The sequence below is a fragment of the Lactuca saligna genome, chromosome 9 (assembly GCF_052625555.1).
Source record: "Lactuca saligna cultivar CGN05327 chromosome 9, ASM5262555v1, whole genome shotgun sequence".
In the NCBI taxonomy this organism is placed as follows: Eukaryota; Viridiplantae; Streptophyta; class Magnoliopsida; order Asterales; family Asteraceae; genus Lactuca; species Lactuca saligna.
Genome location: NC_136425.1, coordinates 24,463,304 through 24,481,754, shown reverse-complemented (window position 1 = coordinate 24,481,754; position 18,451 = coordinate 24,463,304). Strand labels below are relative to the sequence as shown.

Below are 18,451 nucleotides of genomic sequence, written 5' to 3'. Positions count from 1 at the left end.
GCTAACCTCCCCTTCGGTATCATTCAACCAATAACCGGGGACTATTTCACCCCTACTACTGCTAACACACATTAAACACAATAATCATATCAAGCACATTAATCCGTAAGACATGTTGGCAAGGAGGTTGCCCAGAGAGAAGTTTAAGCTTTGCTTAGAATTGGTTGGTGTTCGCAGGAGGTAAGCCCCTTTTTGGGCTTGATGATAAGAATGTAGAGGAAGTTCTTATTTGAGGTGGAGCTCAGAGGATGCTCAAGTCAAGGTAGAGATTGTTAAATGTGACTTGAGCATTTGGAGCATTTTCATGGAGCATTTGGAGAATTCTCATAGAGCACTTGGAGTAACATGGAGCAACTTGGAGCAACATGGAGCAACATGGAATATCATGTTGCACCATGTAGAAGGAAGTTACACTATCCTTGGGGATGTTACGCCAAATGATAACATGATGTGTCATCATGTCTGAAGTTGTGCGAAGGTGATGTTGAGCCATGAAGATGATGTTGCTCTATCAAGAAGGGAAGTTGTGCCATAGAGGAGATGTTGCGCCATCATGGACCATCTTGGTACATGATGCACCATCTTGATTCCTTTATTGTGCCATATTGATGCACATATTCTTAGAAGATGACAATGCTCAAGAAATACACCATGTTGTGCCATTATGATGGATGATGGGCCATTAGTGATCATGATGCTCCACGTGTGTATCATGTTGCTCCACTATGGTCAAGGGGGTCGATTATGTGTGTTGATGATGCTCATGGGTTGCATGAAATGGAATAATGTTCTAGTAAATGTTGCATGAAGGAATATGATTGGTTGTCACCTTTTATGGGCCAATAGGCCAATAGTCTTGGCCTATCTGGGTTTAGGTTTGATCCCTCAACTATAACTAGGAATGTCTGCAGTGAGTAGAAAGAATCTCCGGTGAGTTGTACTTGTAACCTCTGTTTGAGAACTCTGAAATAAAGAATACCCCTCCTCCACGTGGATGTAGGTCACCTTGACCGAACTACATAAATATTGTGTCTCTGTGTGCTTTTAGTTTTGCTTGTTATCCACATTACTTCCTAACAAGTGTCATCAAAACTTGATAGGTGGCATCAAATTTGTTATGAGTTTTTCAAGTATCGTCTGATTCCTTAACAAAAGTTTTGTAAAGATGACCACTCACGAGTTATGAGATCAAAATGTGGAAAAAATGAGATACGATTATGACTTTATGATTTGCGATTCATTGAATTTGTGATTAAAATCCATAGGGGTGTTGTTGTGTATAAAGGTAGTCGGATATTAGACGTAACGAAGAGAGAGAAAGAGAAATGAAATTGAGGAAGAAGATTTGAAGATGGTGATGGTGCTTTTTGAAGGTGAAATAAGGGTGATGATGATTGTAAAGAAGATGGGGAGTGAGTTGGGGTTGGGTGTGGTAAGGTATAACCTTTTTTATTTTTATATCTATAAGAATTGTAAATAAGGGGGTGTTTGGCTTAGCTTTTCAAAGCCAAAAGTCCTTTTTGGAAAAGAAAAAAAAAGCAAAAGATGTTTGACAAACTAGTTTTAGAAGCTACTTTTGAAGTTTTTACATAAGGAAAAACAACTTTTTGAAAAAGTCAGGAAATCCTGACTTTTTGTAACTTTTCCAAAAAGGATTTTTGAGGTTTGAAAAGGTAAGCCAAACACCCCCTAAGTATAAGAAAAAATAAAAAATAAAAAAGATAAATCAAAACCACTATGTAACTTTTACCAAAATGCATTCTATCAATTGTTTTTGATCAGGGACAAAAAGTGAGACTTTGACCAAATCCCATGAACCAAAACTGTAACTTATTCTTTAGTTAGTTAAAATTAAAACCGAGGAAAAGGGAAAGCAATCTGTCGTCGAATTTAATCGAAACGATACTCCGAAGTCCAAACAAAGAACCCTAGCAATCCACACCCTCCGTCCCTCCTCTCACCGTGGAATTCTCCACCACCGCCCGTCTCCTCTTCTGTTTCCTTCACCGTTGCCATTCGCCTCTGTCTGACATCGTTCACCAACTAGGTACCTTTATTTGATTATTAATTTGGGTTTTTGTCGGTATGTGCGTATGTTAGATTCACAGAGCGTAGATCCATTAATTTTTTTTTTGCGCTATCGAGTTAACTGTACGGCTTTGGTTGGTTCTCTGAGTATTTCAGTCTGTCTTGTTTGAACAGTTTATTGTAAGTTCAATGGAAATTTTGGTTGTAAACTGGCTTACAGGCTCGACTATAAAACATGGTAACTATTCAAGAGCCTACGGTCGAGCTTTGCTAAAATGTTCTTAAGAAGTCCCTGTAGAACTAAATTGCCTTGATTAAATCTCAACCATCTTGAATTTAGGTAGGCAAGAACCTCGTCTTCACAAACGGTTTTATGTCTAAGCATCCATGAATGAAAATAGCTCTCAAGCTACATCGCACGTTTTGTAGATTTATCTATGAACACAGTCTTAATATGAAGTACTTTAGATGGAATGATTAAAAAAGCTGTGCATTTCTTGTGATTACAGGATACTATGTTTATGACAAGTATCAGAACATTATACCAAAATTGATTTACAGGTATATTAATCATTTTGACATTGTATTTATACCCTGCTGAGAGCTATAAACTTTCTAATGCAATTTGGTGCTATATGGTTTGATCTAACATCACACTATCGAGAAGATTACTGTGTATGTAACTATGTACACTTTCTGATGCAATTTGTTGCTATATTACATCAGCCAATATGGATTCGGACTTGCATTCTCCTGTGGATAGTGGTGGAGCTAAAGCAGCATTTCATAAGCCTTCAAATGATTCTTCCAGCAGAAAGTATCGCCGTAGGTCTCCAGTGAGTGGCTCTTCTTCTTCTGATGGTTAGTTTTCTTTCTATGAATTTTGTCATGATTATGAACTCCTTCTTTTGGGTGCTTTTACATTGAACAACAAGATACAAGATAATGACACAGTTTTGATTTCCAGTGGAGCCCGCCCGTGATCGTAGCTCTACCCCCACCCATTCCTTGCAAAGGAAGGATGACAATAGGGATTACAAAAGAAGCCGTCACAGCAGTTCAAATTCAAACAGACATTCTGATCGAAGATCTTATAATGATCGTAGGCATGATGATCATAAAAGAAGGGACAAGTATGCAGATGAAGATCAGAAAAGCTTTCATAAGGGCAGCTATAGTGATAAATACTCCCGAGATAGATCAGATGGTTCAGGACATAGAGGTAGGGATAGGGACAAAAGGGATGAAAAAAGAGACTATGACTACCCAAGAACTTCTAAGGGTGGGAAAAGTGAATCACTACCTACTTTTGAGGAGTCTAGGGGACATCGATCCGGACATCATAATCATCATAAAGACACTTCTTGGAGGGATTCTAAGGAGCTTGATGACACCAAATATGGAGGAAGGTTTGAAAAGGGAAAGTCCTACAATCAGGAAGCTAGGGAACTTAAAGACCGACATTTCAAGGAACCTAAAGAGCTAGTTGATGATAAAACTGTTTTAGCTGCAAGGAAGTCAAAGTTTAGCATGGATAAAGATCCAGAGTTCAGCAAGGATGGTAATTCAGGTTACTAACTTTGACTTTGACTTTTTATTTTTGGACCCAATTCTGAAGTTGGCTCTGTTTTTTAACTATGAATGTTTAATTTAGGTTCAAAGCATGTGGGTGTCACCAATGAAGTCCAGTCTTCAAGTTCAAAACAGGGTCAAGAGTTAGTTGGTAAAGCAACAGTAGAGCAAGAGTTTGTGAAGGATTCTGATATAGATGCTGCAAAAATAGCTGCAATGAAGGCTGCAGAGTTAGGTATGTATTTATAATCTTATTGGTTCTAAGGATCTGTTTGATTATTGAATGATATGTGTTGATCAGTGAATAGAAACCTGATTGGAACGGGCATCATGTCAACTGACCAAAAGAAGAAGCTGTTATGGGGGAGTAAGAAGAGCACAGCTACCGAAGAGGTATACTACGATTGATTATAATACTTTTTTCCTACATGATTGAATCTTATTTTTGTTGATTGGGATATGTATGAATGCAGAGTGGCCATAAGTGGGACACATCCATGTTCTCTGATCGGGAACGACAAGAGAAGTTCAAGAAACTCATGGTACTTTTACTTGTTGGTTTTTTTTTTTTTTCTTGTGTTCTTTTTTATTATTATTTATCCACTGCACAGCACAGAACAGCACAATAGGTGTTTGATGATACTGACACATGTTTTAGAGTCTGAGGTTGTATTGGTACATATGGCCAATTGTAGGGTGTAAAAGTGGACCCCAAACCGGATGCTCCAGATGCCACTCTTGCAGAGAAGCAGAAAGAACTTCAGATGGACTTGGAGAAACAGTACACTGCTGGCCTTCGTCGCAGAGATGGCCGTACTGTTGGCTTAGGTCTTTGATCTTCTTCTACTTATTATACATGTTTCTTCTATCTCCTCCACCTCATCATCATCATGCTTCTTTTAAACTATGTCACCCTTTCCAAACTATGATTCTAATGAGTAGTTATCACAACTCTTGTTTCATGTTATTGCTCTCTGGTAAAAAGGTAAAAGATGTTAGATCTACATTTGAAATTATGATTCTCATGTTAGATCATTTATTTTCCTTCTTTGCTTGTGTGGCATGCTATGTCATAATTGAGAAATACTTGGATGCTGAGCTGTGTAATCATATGTGCTGTGCTTGTTATGTGTTGAGTTGCAATTTTGAACCAGTGATCCGGTATTTTTTGAAAGTTCGGCTCCTTTATTTTATGCAAAAGAAATGGTTATTTGATAGGAAATCTTGCCAAACAGATTAAAATTGGTTTTTTTTTTTTTAAAACTCTATAATAAATAGTTAAATATTAGTATTGGCATGTTTTCATGGATTGTTTGAAAGTAAGTAAATTTTATATTTCATATTTAGTGTTTTTATGTTATTAAGTTGTATAGTTTAGTTTGTTATTAATTAAAACATATAAATACACAAGATCTTATGTGGTCGTTATAAGAAAAACCTTTTTTATTAAAATCATGAATGATAAAAAAACATATATTGAAATGAACTGCTTAATTGTATCGAAATGGCTAGTAACATAGGTTTATTGGGTGTAAATCCAATGGCAGAAATACACAAAATCTATCATTGGGACTCTTATGGGAAACAAACTGTACATTACAATCATGACATCAATATTTTCCTATTAATTTTGGAGTAAATTACATGAATGGTCCTTATGGTTTAGAGTAATTTGCGCGTTTGGTTCCTAACTTATTTTTTTAACTCGGAAGGTCCCTACTGTTTGTTTTTGTTACGTGCTTGGTCCCTATCTTACCTAAAAAGACTCTTATGCTCTTATTTTTTTAATTTATTTAAATAAACACACCCCTAATTCCACCCCCTCACCTTACCTCACCTACCCCATCATTTTTTCCCTTTTAAATAATAGTCTTTTTAGGTAAGACAAGGACCAAATGCGTAACAAAAATAAACAGTAGGAACCAAACGCGTAACAAAAACAAACCATAGGGACCTTCCGAGTTAAAAAAATAATTTAGGGATCAAACACGCAAATTACCTCAAACCATAGGGACCATTCGTGTAATTTGATCAACTTGGAGCTTATTTTGAAGAAGAGGATCGACCTAGCCGCCAAAGATATGAAGATAATGAAGACAATAAACTTATTTTGGTCCGAAAAGGTTTATTTAAAGTGAAATGATGACTTGGACATTCCATGTCATCATCCAAGCAACATCAATTTCCACATCATTCAAAAGAAACCGATAAAAGATCACTTAACCGGAAATTTGGACAAAAATAACATGAAGAAGTTGATGTATGTCTTTTACTGTTCTCGATCTTTGTGTAGGAGTTAATCTGATAAAAGTTCCATTTTTTTTTTCAGCCTAAAAAAATTAAGCCACGTAGGAAGCAAAACAACCCAAATTGGTATTTTTTTTGTAAATTAAAAATGTTCATATATAGCAGAATATATATAAACATATCATTTCATTGTTATTAAGCTACCATGCCAATGTATTTAATTTGGTCAGGAAGTTACCTAACACCTTAAGCAAGATAGTTATTAAATATAGTAACTTAGTAAATATATAAAAAGTACAATGACCTTGTTAAAAAAACATTGATATTACCTTAACCCATTTCTTTTCAAACCAACTATGTTGGATCTTATTCTAAAGTATTGGGTCCCAAACTACTGGCAAACAAGTGGCATACAACGTAACAAGTCGCCTTTCTGCACATCATAATTATTAAAACATAATCCTCTACCAACCCCATTTATTTTCGCATCCCAAGGACAGACGAAGAATTGGACTCCAGTATCACGTGGCCACCACCGACTCTGCGACGGGTTGAAGAATACTCACAGTAGTTTCTGATGGCCGTCAGTTCATACGGCGAAGTATCGGTGGCCAACCACTGCTCCACGGTAAACTCCTGCTGCGCACACGGTGTATGAGCTCCGGTGGTGGTAACCTCTACATAGTTACAGTACCATCCATGGTGATCTCCGGTCCCATCCGACGTCAAATTCATCTCACACGGTGGTCCGGTCAAACATGGTCCTCGGCCACTAAATATGTCGAGGTTGCTCCGCTCGAAGTAATCATAGTCGGAACCCATCAAGCCACCCCAAGCCTCGATGTCGTTGATCCTTATGCCATAGCCAGCTGCATCATATAGTGTCAGAGTTATTTTGGAGTCCGTTCCACCTTTCCAGATTGAACCCGTTCGTACGTAGACGGTGTACACGCAGTCTGGATCATCCTGCAATATATGATTAACAAAAACTGTTAGTGGATGTATGAATCGGTGAGGGTTAATTGGCCGGTTGGGATTAGGTGGGCTAGATTACTGATCGGCAGACGGTGGCTATGGCGATGAGAATGAATATGGTAGTGAAGAAGACATGGTTGACTGGAGATGTGGCCATGTTTGTTCTTGATGAGTTCTATGTGATAGCTTTTTGGGATTTGTTTGTATTTGTATATATTATAAAATGGGGTTTGGTAGGGAAGTATATATATGTTCTAAAGGGATGACAACAATGTGGTAGGTATTAGGTTCAAGTTTATGGACACATGCTACCAATTTATTTGGTCATCATGGCCGTCGACATATTAAAATTGAGAACACTCCTCTACTTGGAAAAGCTTACAAATAAAACGTACGTAGTATTATATTTTATTGGTATATTAGAATATTCTATTTTTATCCGGATTATTTTGTTGTTTCTTTTTAACACATTATATTATGAAAGATGTAATCAATTATATTGCACTCATTTATTTATTATGACATTGGCCTCAAAGAGACTTGGCTCAATTAGTTATGGACAACATGATTAATGTTGAGATAAAACAAATGACAATGATTGTAGTGATCCGAGTCACGACAATGACATAGTTTTTCCTTTATTGCAGTTTCCCTCTTTTAGGGGAGCTCCGTGTTGATCGTTTTCCGATCTTAGCAGACCATCTAACAGTACCTGATTTAACTTTTATACGTACATTGAGCTTATTATGGCTGTTTGGCTGTTTGGTATGGGCTGTTTGAGGTTTCCGAGATTCAACATTTTGAGGTTTGGGATAAGACAGTACTTTGGAAATTTATCTTGTTGTAGTACTCAACATAACTTTGTATATGTGTAAACCTACAGATTGATTTATTTTTTAAAATACAATGTAGTAATAAAAAAAATTAAGTAGGATCTACTACGATAAACAAATCAATAAAACTATGTTTTGGTTTCTTGCACGCAACTCTTTTAAAGTTATACAACGATTGACACATAATCATATAATCTTCAGGACCGGTCCTGAAAAATGAAATATTCTTAAAGACCCAGGACGAACAAGAGAAAAAGGACCCTTATCTTTATTATAATTTTGTATTTCTAAATAAAAATATATAATGAAAAAAATTGGGCTCTGTGCAGCTGCCCACTTTACCCCCCTCTAAGCCCCCCATGATAATCTATTCTTTTCTTTGACTTTAGTGATAATTAAGATCAATTGGTGAATGCCCTAATAGGTGACCTAGTCTCGACTCAACGCAAGACTGCTTTCGAGACATTGGCTTACCAATCTTTCGACAAGACTAAGTTTGCCAATTTATTAGGTGACACTTTACAAAAAAATCGTTGATTATATGGATCTAATGGATCGATATCAATGGTTCTTAAAGAGAATATTGAAATGTGTTTAAATAGACATGGAAATGAAATGTGTTGTTATTCTATGAATATATCAATATAACTATGAAAATGTCTCCAAAGCTATTTTGCTTTGATTTTAACTTCGAGCGAACTCTATTATTACACTTTAAATTAACCAAAAGTTATATATTAGCATTAAGAACTTTCAATTAACTTTAAACTACATTAAAAGTTATTTAACTTTAAATTAACACTAATAAGATGTATAAACATAGCTTATATTTATTTTTAGTATCTTATTAAATTATAAATGCACAAAGATAGTTTATTTCTAGACCAAAGTAAGATAATCAATGAATAATAGAAAATATAAATTTTTTTTCTATCATCATAATACCGTATTATTGGTGGTTTTGGAATTGAAAAAGAACTCGTCGTCGAAAAAATTAGTTTAAAGACAAGTCTTAAAAATGTAAAATATTGAAGAGTTTCTCACTTTGATGAGCAAGGTAATAATATTTCGCATCAATCGTTATTGTTTAGATTTTTGATTTATTGCAACTCCAGATCAAACTAAACTTATTTATATGGTTTCTTTTAAATTTTGGTTTAGACCTCCCTAATTATAATTAACATTCGTGTTCCACCCTAACTATGATATGCAAGGGCCTCGTCAAGGATAATACATTTTCGATGTTTAAAGTTTACTCATCAAGAAATTTTAGGTTAAAGTTACTCATCAAGAAATTTAACTATTTAAGCTTAAGTTAACCATTTGAATATTTTACCTAATGCAGTTTGAAGAAGTTAGTACTATGGTTTTGATTTCCTATCCTTGTTGCTTCGCTTCCAAATATGAAACTCCTCTGGATCGCAATTCCTTTTTAATATCCTTCCTATTGTTAATATTGTCTTTGCTTTCGCAGTGTCAATGATATATAGCGTTGGAATTTGAAAATATTCATAAGCGAAATTTCACAACATGAGATAGAAAGCTTCAAAAAGATGCCCCCTCTAGCATATATGAAATTCTCTCAAATTAAAGCTAAAAAATCAAGATCGAAATATACGTACTATTACGAACTACGATATCTTTATAAAGGTTTTGTTCAGAAGCTTTTCTGTGTATATTCACTGTGATCGATACAAAGAAGACATGCCTAAATAGATAATACAAAATACAAGAAAAGAAACTCCTAAAAAGGAGACAATACTCGTGATTGAGAGGTAAACAAGGAGAGAATATTATGCAAAATATTATGTATTCCAATACACCCCCCCCTCTCAAGGTGGAGTATGTAGATTTCGCATGCCCATCTTGACAAGGAGAAACTCGAGTTGTTTTGCACCCAATGCTTTCGTGAGTAAGTCGGCTACTTGTGTTTTCGTGTCAACATAGAGAGGTTTGATTTCACGTGATTCAACTCGTTCTTTGATAAAATGACAATCCATTTCCACATGTTTTGTTCGTTTATGGAAAACGAGATTGTTGGCGATATGGCGAGCTGCCTTGTTGTCACAGTGGAGACGAGTAGGGTCGTGTTGTTCTGTTTCAAGGCCCTTTAATAACCATCACATCCATAAAATTTCACTAGTGGTTGTGGCCAAGGTGCGATATTCGGCTTCGACCAAGGAGCGAGAAACAACCGACTGTTTCTTTGATTTCCATGAAATGGGAGACCACCCCTAACAGTAGAAGGTATCATGTTCTCGATCTCCGTGTAATTGAGCAACCCAACCAATCTGCATCACAATATGTGACCAATTAAGTACCTTATTCTTTTGGGAAAAATATACATTGTCCGGGTGTGGCTTTTAGGTCACGAAGCACTCTCATGGTGGCATCAAAATGTCTTTGTCGAGGGTCCGAGACAAATTGGCTTAGAACATTTATGGAGTAGGCAAGATCGGGCCTAGTGACTTGGAGATAGAGTAACCTCCCAATCAATCTTGGGTATTCGTTTGCATCCACACGATCATCCTCCTCTCCATTGTCAAGTTTCACATTCTGCTCCATTGGAAAGGAGCATGGTCTACACCCTAATATTCCACTATCTTCCAAGATGCCGAGGGTGTATTTTCGTTGGCTTAACACCAAGTCGTCTTTGGTTCCTTCCGATTCTATTCCGAGAAAATACTTTAATGGGCCAAGATCCTTGATGCCGAACTTGTCATCAAGAAAGCTCTTATTTTCTTGGATTTTATTCTCATCATTTCCCGTTATGATTACGTCGTCGATGTATATGAGGATGGTAACAAAAATCTTCCCTACTTTATAAGTAAATAGGGAATGATCAACACCGGATTGTTTGTAATTAAGTTGGAGTAAAGCCGATGTAAACTTTTGGTACCAGGATCTCGAAGCCTGCTTCAAGCAATATAATGATTTTCTCAACCGGCACACTTTTGCTCCCGTCCTTTTGTCGTAGCCTTGTAGGATTCTTATGTATACATCTTCATTCAAATCGCCATACAAGAAGGCGTTATTCAAATCTAGTTGGTGAATGTTCCAGTCCTTTTTGACGACAATGGCAATAAGACTCCTTACGGTTACCAACTTAGCGACCGATGGATTTTATTTTATATACCCATCTCGAGTCTATGAAACGTTTCCCATTGGGTAGGTCTTCTATGGTCCAAGTTCCATTCTTTTCGAGGGTTTTACTTCCTTTTGCATAGCGTCCCTCCAATGTTGATCCTGCACGACTTGTTTAAAACTCGTTGGCTCATTATTAGAAGCGGTAGCCGCAATGAAAGCTTTATGAGGTTTTGAAAATTTTCATACGAAACAAAATTAGTAATGGGACATATCGTTGAAGATCGTTGATTGGAATCAGGATGTGAATGGTCTATAGATGGGGGAAGCTCGACATCATAGTCATTGAAACGAACTGGCCTGGTTCTACTTTGCTTCTCCCTGACTTGTGTGACATCTTCATTGTTTCCATTTAAGGCCTCATTCACATTTGGTGGAGTGGGTTTGACACCTTCTGGATCATTTGTGGCTTGTGAATGGGATTGCATTTTAGGCCCATCATGATCATGCCCATTATGGTTATCAATTGGGTCATTATAGCCCAACTCTTCCCTTTCCATTTATTCGACATTTGCCAAGTATTCTTTTGGAATTTTGAGGCCCACTTCCTTAACTTGCGTTTCATTGGGCTCAGTGTACTTGGTGTGCTCATTTTCTTCATCAGGTAAGAGTGTGAACATATCATTCTCTTCATGTTGGTTTTCTATGATACTTGTAGCAAAGGGAAAAACCTTTTCTGCAAATTTTACATCCATTGATGTGATGATTTTGCCATTGCTTAGATCGATTATTTTGTATCCTTTCGTTCTAATTGGATATCCCATAAAAACACCCGGCCTTCCTCTTACTTTAAATTTGTCTCCATTTGTTTCAACGCTTCGATAATATGCCAAGCATCCTAGGACCCTAATGTGATCATAGTTCCATTTTTCGCCACATAGCAGCTCGTACGGAGTTTTGTTTCCAATAGCTTTTGAGGGTAGCCTATTTATGATGTATGTGGCGGTTAAGATGCAACCCCCAAATCTTTTTGGGAGGTTAGCTTCAATCTTGAGAGCACGTGCCATCTCGAGCAAGTGCCTATGTTTCCTCTCCACGACTCCATTTTGTTGTGGAGTATGTGGACACGATGTTTCTAAGATGATTCCTTGTTCCGCATAGAAGTTCATCATTTGGTTGGAAGTAAACTCTCCACCATTATCATACCTTATCCTTTTAATGTTCTATTCAAATTGTGTCTTATTCATTTTGTGAAAATACACTAGACACATGCTTGCTTCATACTTGTGTTTAAGGAGGTAAACCCAAATGGCCCTATTATAAGCATAAACTATTGTCAAAAAATAGTTTGCCTTAGAAAACGAGGGGGTTCGATATTTCCCCCATATGTTGCAATGTATCAAATCAAATAAGCACCACTTTTAGTTGTACTAATAGGAAAAGGCTTTCTTGTCAATTTAGACTTTATGCAAGAATCACAATTGTCATCGCTGTGTTGGATTAGGTATCTAAGCCCATAACTATTTTTGGTATATAATTGATTTGATTATGAGCATGGTCCTTTTGGGTTGCTTTCACTCATTCAAATTGATATGATGATTGGAGGAGAGAGAGTAGAATTTAGTATATGAATAATAAATTAGTACTCAAAATGGTTTTGTTAATATATTACAAGATTATATTATTTGGAAATCATATTATTTAATTAGTATTGATCATAAATTAATTTGAAATAATTTTGATGATCAAAAGAGACTGATTAAATAGTTGGGGGATTGTTATGCAAATCATTGATAGTTGCATAATTGGGCTGATGGACTCCGTAGAGTGGAGTTGACGAAATTTATGGGGAAACCCATAAGATTTCGTCCATGGGCTCTAAGGAAGGAGTTCATGGGCTGCTTGTTGCCTAAGTTAGGTATTAGAGTTTCCACCTGTAAACCCTAGCAGCCACAACTATATATAGGACCCCATACAAGGGGATTTTTGGCCTAAGCATTCAAGAAAGAAACCTTAGCCGAAATCCTTCTCTCCCAAGTCATCCTCCTTGCATTGGGTGTTTGTGACTCCATTAGAGGTGCAACACTTGGGGCACTAGGCTTTCAGAAGTCAAGATCAAGAAGGATTAAACTTGTTATTGCTACATAACAAGAGAGGTAAAGATTCTAACCCTAATCATATGTGATTTTCGATATATGTATGCTAGTCATAGGGTTATTGCTTTGGTATTCACAGGTGTATGTTCAAATTAGAAAAACCTAGATCCAAAGCAATTAGGGTTGCCTGTACACCATAAGAATGATGTTATGCTCAAAACAGAATACGATGTTCTTAAAGGAAAAATTACATAAAAATTAATTTGAGATAATTTTTCATCTCCAGCATGTTCGAGTCTCTTGTGCCACATATTACTAGTCACCACGATTACCTTTTTTTACTTGAAAGCATCCCCATTTGATATAGACCATCTCTGCACCTACCCTCTCCAATTAATTCCCTCGAATGCAAGCCCTACATAACAAAGAATTCAGGAAAAAATGTTACGACACAGTTTAGGTCCCTTGAAATCTTGCTAAGAGACAAAAGGTTGAATGTAAATTTTGGAACAAGCAAGACTTCTTGCACTTTCATCCCATTCGGCAAGGTGTGACTACCCTTTGCTTTAACTGATACGATTTCCCCGTTAGGAATGGTCACGGGTCCCTCATTTGTGGAGTTGATTAATCCTTCAAGGATATCGGACCTGTAAGAAATGTGTTCTGTACATTCGGAATCGACAATTTATTCGCCATTGTGTTTGTACTTACATGCCATATTTGCATAGTGAAAAGCCTCACTTTGTGTGGTTTTGTTCTCTCTAGCAAAGTGTTCCTGGAACTCCTCATATTGTTCTTTTGTTAGGCTGGAGATAAGACTTGATTCAGTCTCGGCACATGCCACCCTTGGCTTCCCTTTTTCCTGTTTGTTCTTTTCGGGCCACCTTCCGGATAACCCACACGGTTGAACCAGCCATCGTGAGTGTGCCCATCTTTTCCACAATGATCATAATGACCCGGAGGCTTCTTATCTCTCTGCCCGGTTCTGGTGGGTGGTACATTACGCTTCACAATGGCTTGAAAAGCCATCGTTTCATCCGCCAATCTTTTTCCTCCGGCTATAGATCTTTGCTGCTCATCCTCGGCAACTAGGTGGTAAGCATTTCCTAAGGAAGGAATGGGCTTTGTTGCGAGGATTTGGGTTTTGATAATGGAGAACTCATGATCCAACCCCATGAGAAACTCATAGAGTTGTTCCTTTTCTCGAAGTTCTTTGAGATATTTTCCAAGGCCACAAGTACAGCCGTTACATTTGCATTTGGGAGTAGGGAGAAAAGATTGAATCTCATCCCATAGCCCACACAGCTTTGTGTAATAGGCTGATACAATCATCCCATCTTGCCTTGTGTTCGAGATGGCTTGTTTTAATTCGTATGCACGAGGTGCACTTTCTTTTCCAAACCTTTCTTGAAAGTCTTTCAAGATTTCTGATGCAAAATTAGCATATTTCACACTTCACATCGCATCCATGCCATGTAGTTGGTATCATTTGTTTCAGGCTTCACATCACATCCATGCCATGTAGTTGGTATCATCTGTTTCAGGCTTCTTGATGGTCCCATCGATGAATCCTTTCTTGTTTTTAGCAAACAAGAAATTCTCCATTTCTTGGACTCAATAAGATAATTTTTATCAGTTAATGCGTCGTTGACATGCATTTGTCTTGGATAATCGGAAAGATGAAGGTAGAAGGGGGAGTAGTGATCAGGACCGATTGCATCGATTTTGGGGTTTTCTTTGTTTGAGTTATCGCCAGTCATGGCAGCATGTACCAACGATGGTCCTTTGGTTCTTGGGGTTTGGATTGAGCGTGATAGATCACTGCTCTGATACAATAAATGTTTTGTTCAGAAGCTTTTCTATGTATATTCACTATGATCGATACAAAGAAGACAAACCTAAATAGGCAATACAAAATACAAGAAAAGAAACTCCTAAAAAGGAGACAACATACATGGCAAATAACAATCACAGTATCTCGTGATTGAGAGGTAAACAAGGAGAGAATATCATGCAAAATATTATGTATTCCAATACTTTAAACCTTTAAGTGATTACTTTACGAACTTTGATATATTATATTAACGTGGTCGAACTTGTAAAAGATTCCTTTAAAAACATATTTAAAATAAACCTTTAATTAAAATATGATCAGTAGGCATGGGGGTTCTAGAAATTCACAACATCGATGAGATAATGTATTATTGTCTTAGAATATGAATATATGCAGTCGCCTCAACATAAAGAAGCAAGAGCTTCTGTCGTACGTGCATGCATTTACAATTTGCATTATTTGCTAGCGAATATTTATGGAAAACGAAAATATACTATTATAAAAACCTTCAGATCACAAATGGTTTTTGAGTATATGTATATACTATATACGGCCATTCCACATGACATGAGGCATAGTGCAAATTAAAGAGTTCTCACTTCTCAGGAAATTTTGTTAGCGAGCAACATTATGGCAATTTTTTCATCCCTACATGCCTTTCTTCTTTCTTTGTTCTTATTCATCAGTTTGACGTTTCTTATTTGGTTGAAATGGACTTCTTCTAATTTTAAGACCAAGAAGAACTTACCACCGTCTCCACCAAAGTTTCCTGTCATCGGAAACTTTCACCAACTAGGATCAAGTCCCCGTAGCTCTCTCCAAGCCTTGTCCAAGAAATATGGTCCACTCATGCTAATTCACCTCGGCAGCATACCCACACTCGATCGTAGTCTCTTCTGCTGAAGTAGCCCAAGAGATCCTAATTAAAAACCCATGATTTATCATTCTCTAGTCGACCATACTTAGCAATCCCCATGGCTCTAGGGACATAGCATTTTCTCCCTATGGGGAACACTGGAGGCAGTTAAAGAGCATTGTAGTACTCCATCTTCTAAGTAATGCACGAGTCAAGTCATTCCGATTAGTGAGAGAAGAAGAGATCGGATTTATGATTGGTGTTCTTGGAGGAAGCTATGGTTCTTCGGTTGATTTGAGTGCGTTGTTTGCTTCAGTTGTAAATAACATAATTTGTAAGGTAGCCTTCGGGAAGACGTATCACAGATTAGGGTTTAGAGAGTTGTTGGAGAAGTTTGTGTATATTCTCGGTGTTTTTTTGTGTCGGCAGTTATATTCCATGGTTGTCGTGGATAGATCGATTAAGCGGTTTAAAGGGAACAGCACATACTGTCCACCCTTTTAATTAAGTGTTTTTTGTGTCGGGTTGAGTTTTGTCAATATCTTAATCAGAATCCCGGGCTTAAAGTGCTTCATACTGTCCACCCTTTTAATTAAGTGTTTTTTAGTTAACTGTCTTGTTAAAATGGCCTATGTTTAGAAATCAATCTCGAAGTATCCTATTTCTATGAACCATTTTCTATATTCAATTTTGATCAATAATCTAACACCAGAAATGATCGCATCAAATCCAACTACACGACACATAAAATTTTGAAGTACAAGGTCTATTCGATTGTGGATGCTTCAATGAACATAAATTGAGATTTAATAATTTATCTACATTTATACATTAATGGTAACAGATCTTAATTATAATTGCTAAAGCAGCTTCACCCATTTTGCAACACTCGGTACACCCGTATTTACAGCAAACACCATATAATATCCCGGCGGCGCTACCCTCCCGTCCGGTGGCGCCGTACATGAAATCCTATAAGATCCTACTGCATCCGGCACTGCACTTGAAACGGCCAATTTCACGAGCCTCTGACCCTGTGAGAACGAATGAGTAGCAAAAGGCGCACTTGCAATATTTACCTCAATTATCCCCACCACCGGAAGCTCCGTCGTCACCACCACCTCAAAACCACCTCCGTAGTTTATCTTCTCAGGTAACTCAAGGATTGTAGGCCGGATGTTCGCCTTCTCCGCCAACAAATATTCCGGCGAAAAAGCTTCTATTCTCAATTCTGTAGGAAATTCGGCCTCGAACTTGTAGAAATAATGTGGATTGCTCCCGGCGATCAAAATTCTACCGTCGGGAAGCAAATTGGCTGTGGAATGATACATTCTAGGCACTGAACCTGGGTTTAAAGTCATGAATCGGAGACCCACTGGTTCATCTGGTCTGTACAAAAGTGGATATAAACATGGTTGGGATGCCATTTCAAATCCTTGAGTTCCAGCTTCTGCTCCATTTATAATCAAAACATCACCAGTCGGAAGCAGCACCATATCACCCATAATCCGACCAAATGGCATGTCTTCCATTTCCCAAACAGCGTTTAATTCAGTAGCCTCGATTCGACCGCAGCTACCATGAGCCGGTGTATCAGTGTTCCTCTCGATGAATGCTCCAAATTGTGCTCCGCCACAAACGACGATGGTTGCAGAGGAGTGATCCCCTCTCAAAGCGAGCATCGCCGATGAACCCGCCGACGGATAATTACGTGGGCCGCCGTCCAATTTTGGGTATTGTTTCAATACTTTGTTGTTAGTATAGTCGTATAATACAGCTCTGTCGTTGGCAAATACGAATAAGTGACCATTGGGGAGAAGATGAACATAAGGGTAAAGATTGTCCATTTGTGTATCCTCTGCTTCAGCAAGAAACGGAAAATTCACAGCACCGCCACCGTGTCGTGAAGGAAAAAATTCAACACTAGCGGTGGCGCGACCACCAACGATGATCACCGACCCGTCGGGAAGTATTTGGTTGGTTGAATACCATCTACCTTGAGCTAATTCAACCTCCTCGAGTTCTTCCCAATCACAAAACGATGTTTTCTCACACGGGATGAACTTGCGTATTTTCTTGACCCCGTCACGATCGCCGCCGGTTTGGAGGAGACTGCCGTCGGGGAGAAACTGACCGGAGGAACACCAAGTGTCGGTGAGGATCATCAAGGGTCGAATCAGTCCAGTAGCAGGGTCAAAGAGGGCGGAATGAGCATAGCAGTCGCGTTTCAGAAGTGGATCTTGTGGGTCTATACGGCAGTGGCCTGGACGGAGCATTTTCCTTGTAGGGCCGATGTTGGTTCGGTCAAGGAGAACGACGGTGTTGAAACGGGTGACGGCGGTATGCATGGTGGCTATGCCGGCGTTGGCTACTAGTAGTTCCCACGTGCCGGGGAGGTCAGCACGTAATCCGATCATCAATGTCTGGACAAGTAAGAGAAGAAGAAAGTTAGGTGACGTCATGGCTCTATCAGAAAACAGATGAAGAAGAGAATGGATTAATGGAATGCCACCGAGTGAGGTGGAATAATGAGTTTGACGGTTTGTATTATGCGTAATTTTGTGTCGGTCCGTCCATGATGACCATGGTTGCTTAAAGAATACCGTTTGTATTACAATCATCATCTTCTAAAACTCTCATTTTTTTTTTTTTCATATAATTTAATTTTCATAAAAACATTAAACGCCATGATAAAGCATATTTAAAAAAATATTATAAAACAAAATTTATAACATTTATTTAAGAAATAAAATGTTTTATTGTTTTATTTAAAGAATTTAACATCATCTTTATATTCATTATACTCCAATATAATTATGGTCAAATTTAATACTTTGAATACCAAGTGACATACAATCGCATTGAAGTTCAGTTAAATTAAACTATATATTATAAATTAAACTATATGTTATAGATGCTTATAATT

The 18,451-nt window shown here is 37.7% G+C and overlaps 4 protein-coding genes across 4 annotated transcripts; 1 reads left to right on the top strand and 3 right to left on the bottom strand.

The window, feature by feature from the left end:
• Positions 1–1,861: 1,861 nt before the first annotated feature.
• LOC145014544 (pre-mRNA-splicing factor) lies at positions 1,862–4,562 on the top strand. Its single transcript, XM_078972933.1, has 8 exons — positions 1,862–2,047; positions 2,538–2,589; positions 2,755–2,889; positions 2,996–3,598; positions 3,683–3,835; positions 3,902–3,993; positions 4,074–4,142; positions 4,296–4,562. The coding sequence occupies exons 3-8, from the start codon at positions 2,760–2,762 to the stop codon at positions 4,434–4,436; spliced, it is 1,188 nt and encodes a 395-aa protein (XP_078829059.1). The 5' UTR covers positions 1,862–2,047; positions 2,538–2,589; positions 2,755–2,759; the 3' UTR covers positions 4,437–4,562.
• Positions 4,563–6,081: 1,519 nt separating this feature from the next.
• LOC145014546 (PLAT domain-containing protein 3-like) lies at positions 6,082–7,101 on the bottom strand. Its single transcript, XM_078972934.1, has 2 exons — positions 6,902–7,101; positions 6,082–6,813 (listed from the first exon to the last, which is right to left on the bottom strand). The coding sequence occupies exons 1-2, from the start codon at positions 6,977–6,979 to the stop codon at positions 6,325–6,327; spliced, it is 567 nt and encodes a 188-aa protein (XP_078829060.1). The 5' UTR covers positions 6,980–7,101; the 3' UTR covers positions 6,082–6,324.
• Positions 7,102–11,299: 4,198 nt separating this feature from the next.
• Positions 11,300–14,595, bottom strand: LOC145016103 (uncharacterized). Its single transcript, XM_078974519.1, has 5 exons — positions 14,295–14,595; positions 13,677–14,250; positions 13,365–13,482; positions 13,168–13,250; positions 11,300–11,951 (listed from the first exon to the last, which is right to left on the bottom strand). Exons 1-5 carry the CDS (start codon positions 14,593–14,595, stop codon positions 11,300–11,302), a joined length of 1,728 nt encoding a protein of 575 aa, XP_078830645.1.
• A 1,675-nt stretch (positions 14,596–16,270) lies between these two features.
• LOC145015899 (aldehyde oxidase GLOX-like) lies at positions 16,271–18,137 on the bottom strand. The gene has a single exon (XM_078974369.1). The coding sequence runs from the start codon at positions 17,985–17,987 to the stop codon at positions 16,386–16,388; it is 1,602 nt and encodes a 533-aa protein (XP_078830495.1). The 5' UTR covers positions 17,988–18,137; the 3' UTR covers positions 16,271–16,385.
• Positions 18,138–18,451: the final 314 nt, after the last annotated feature.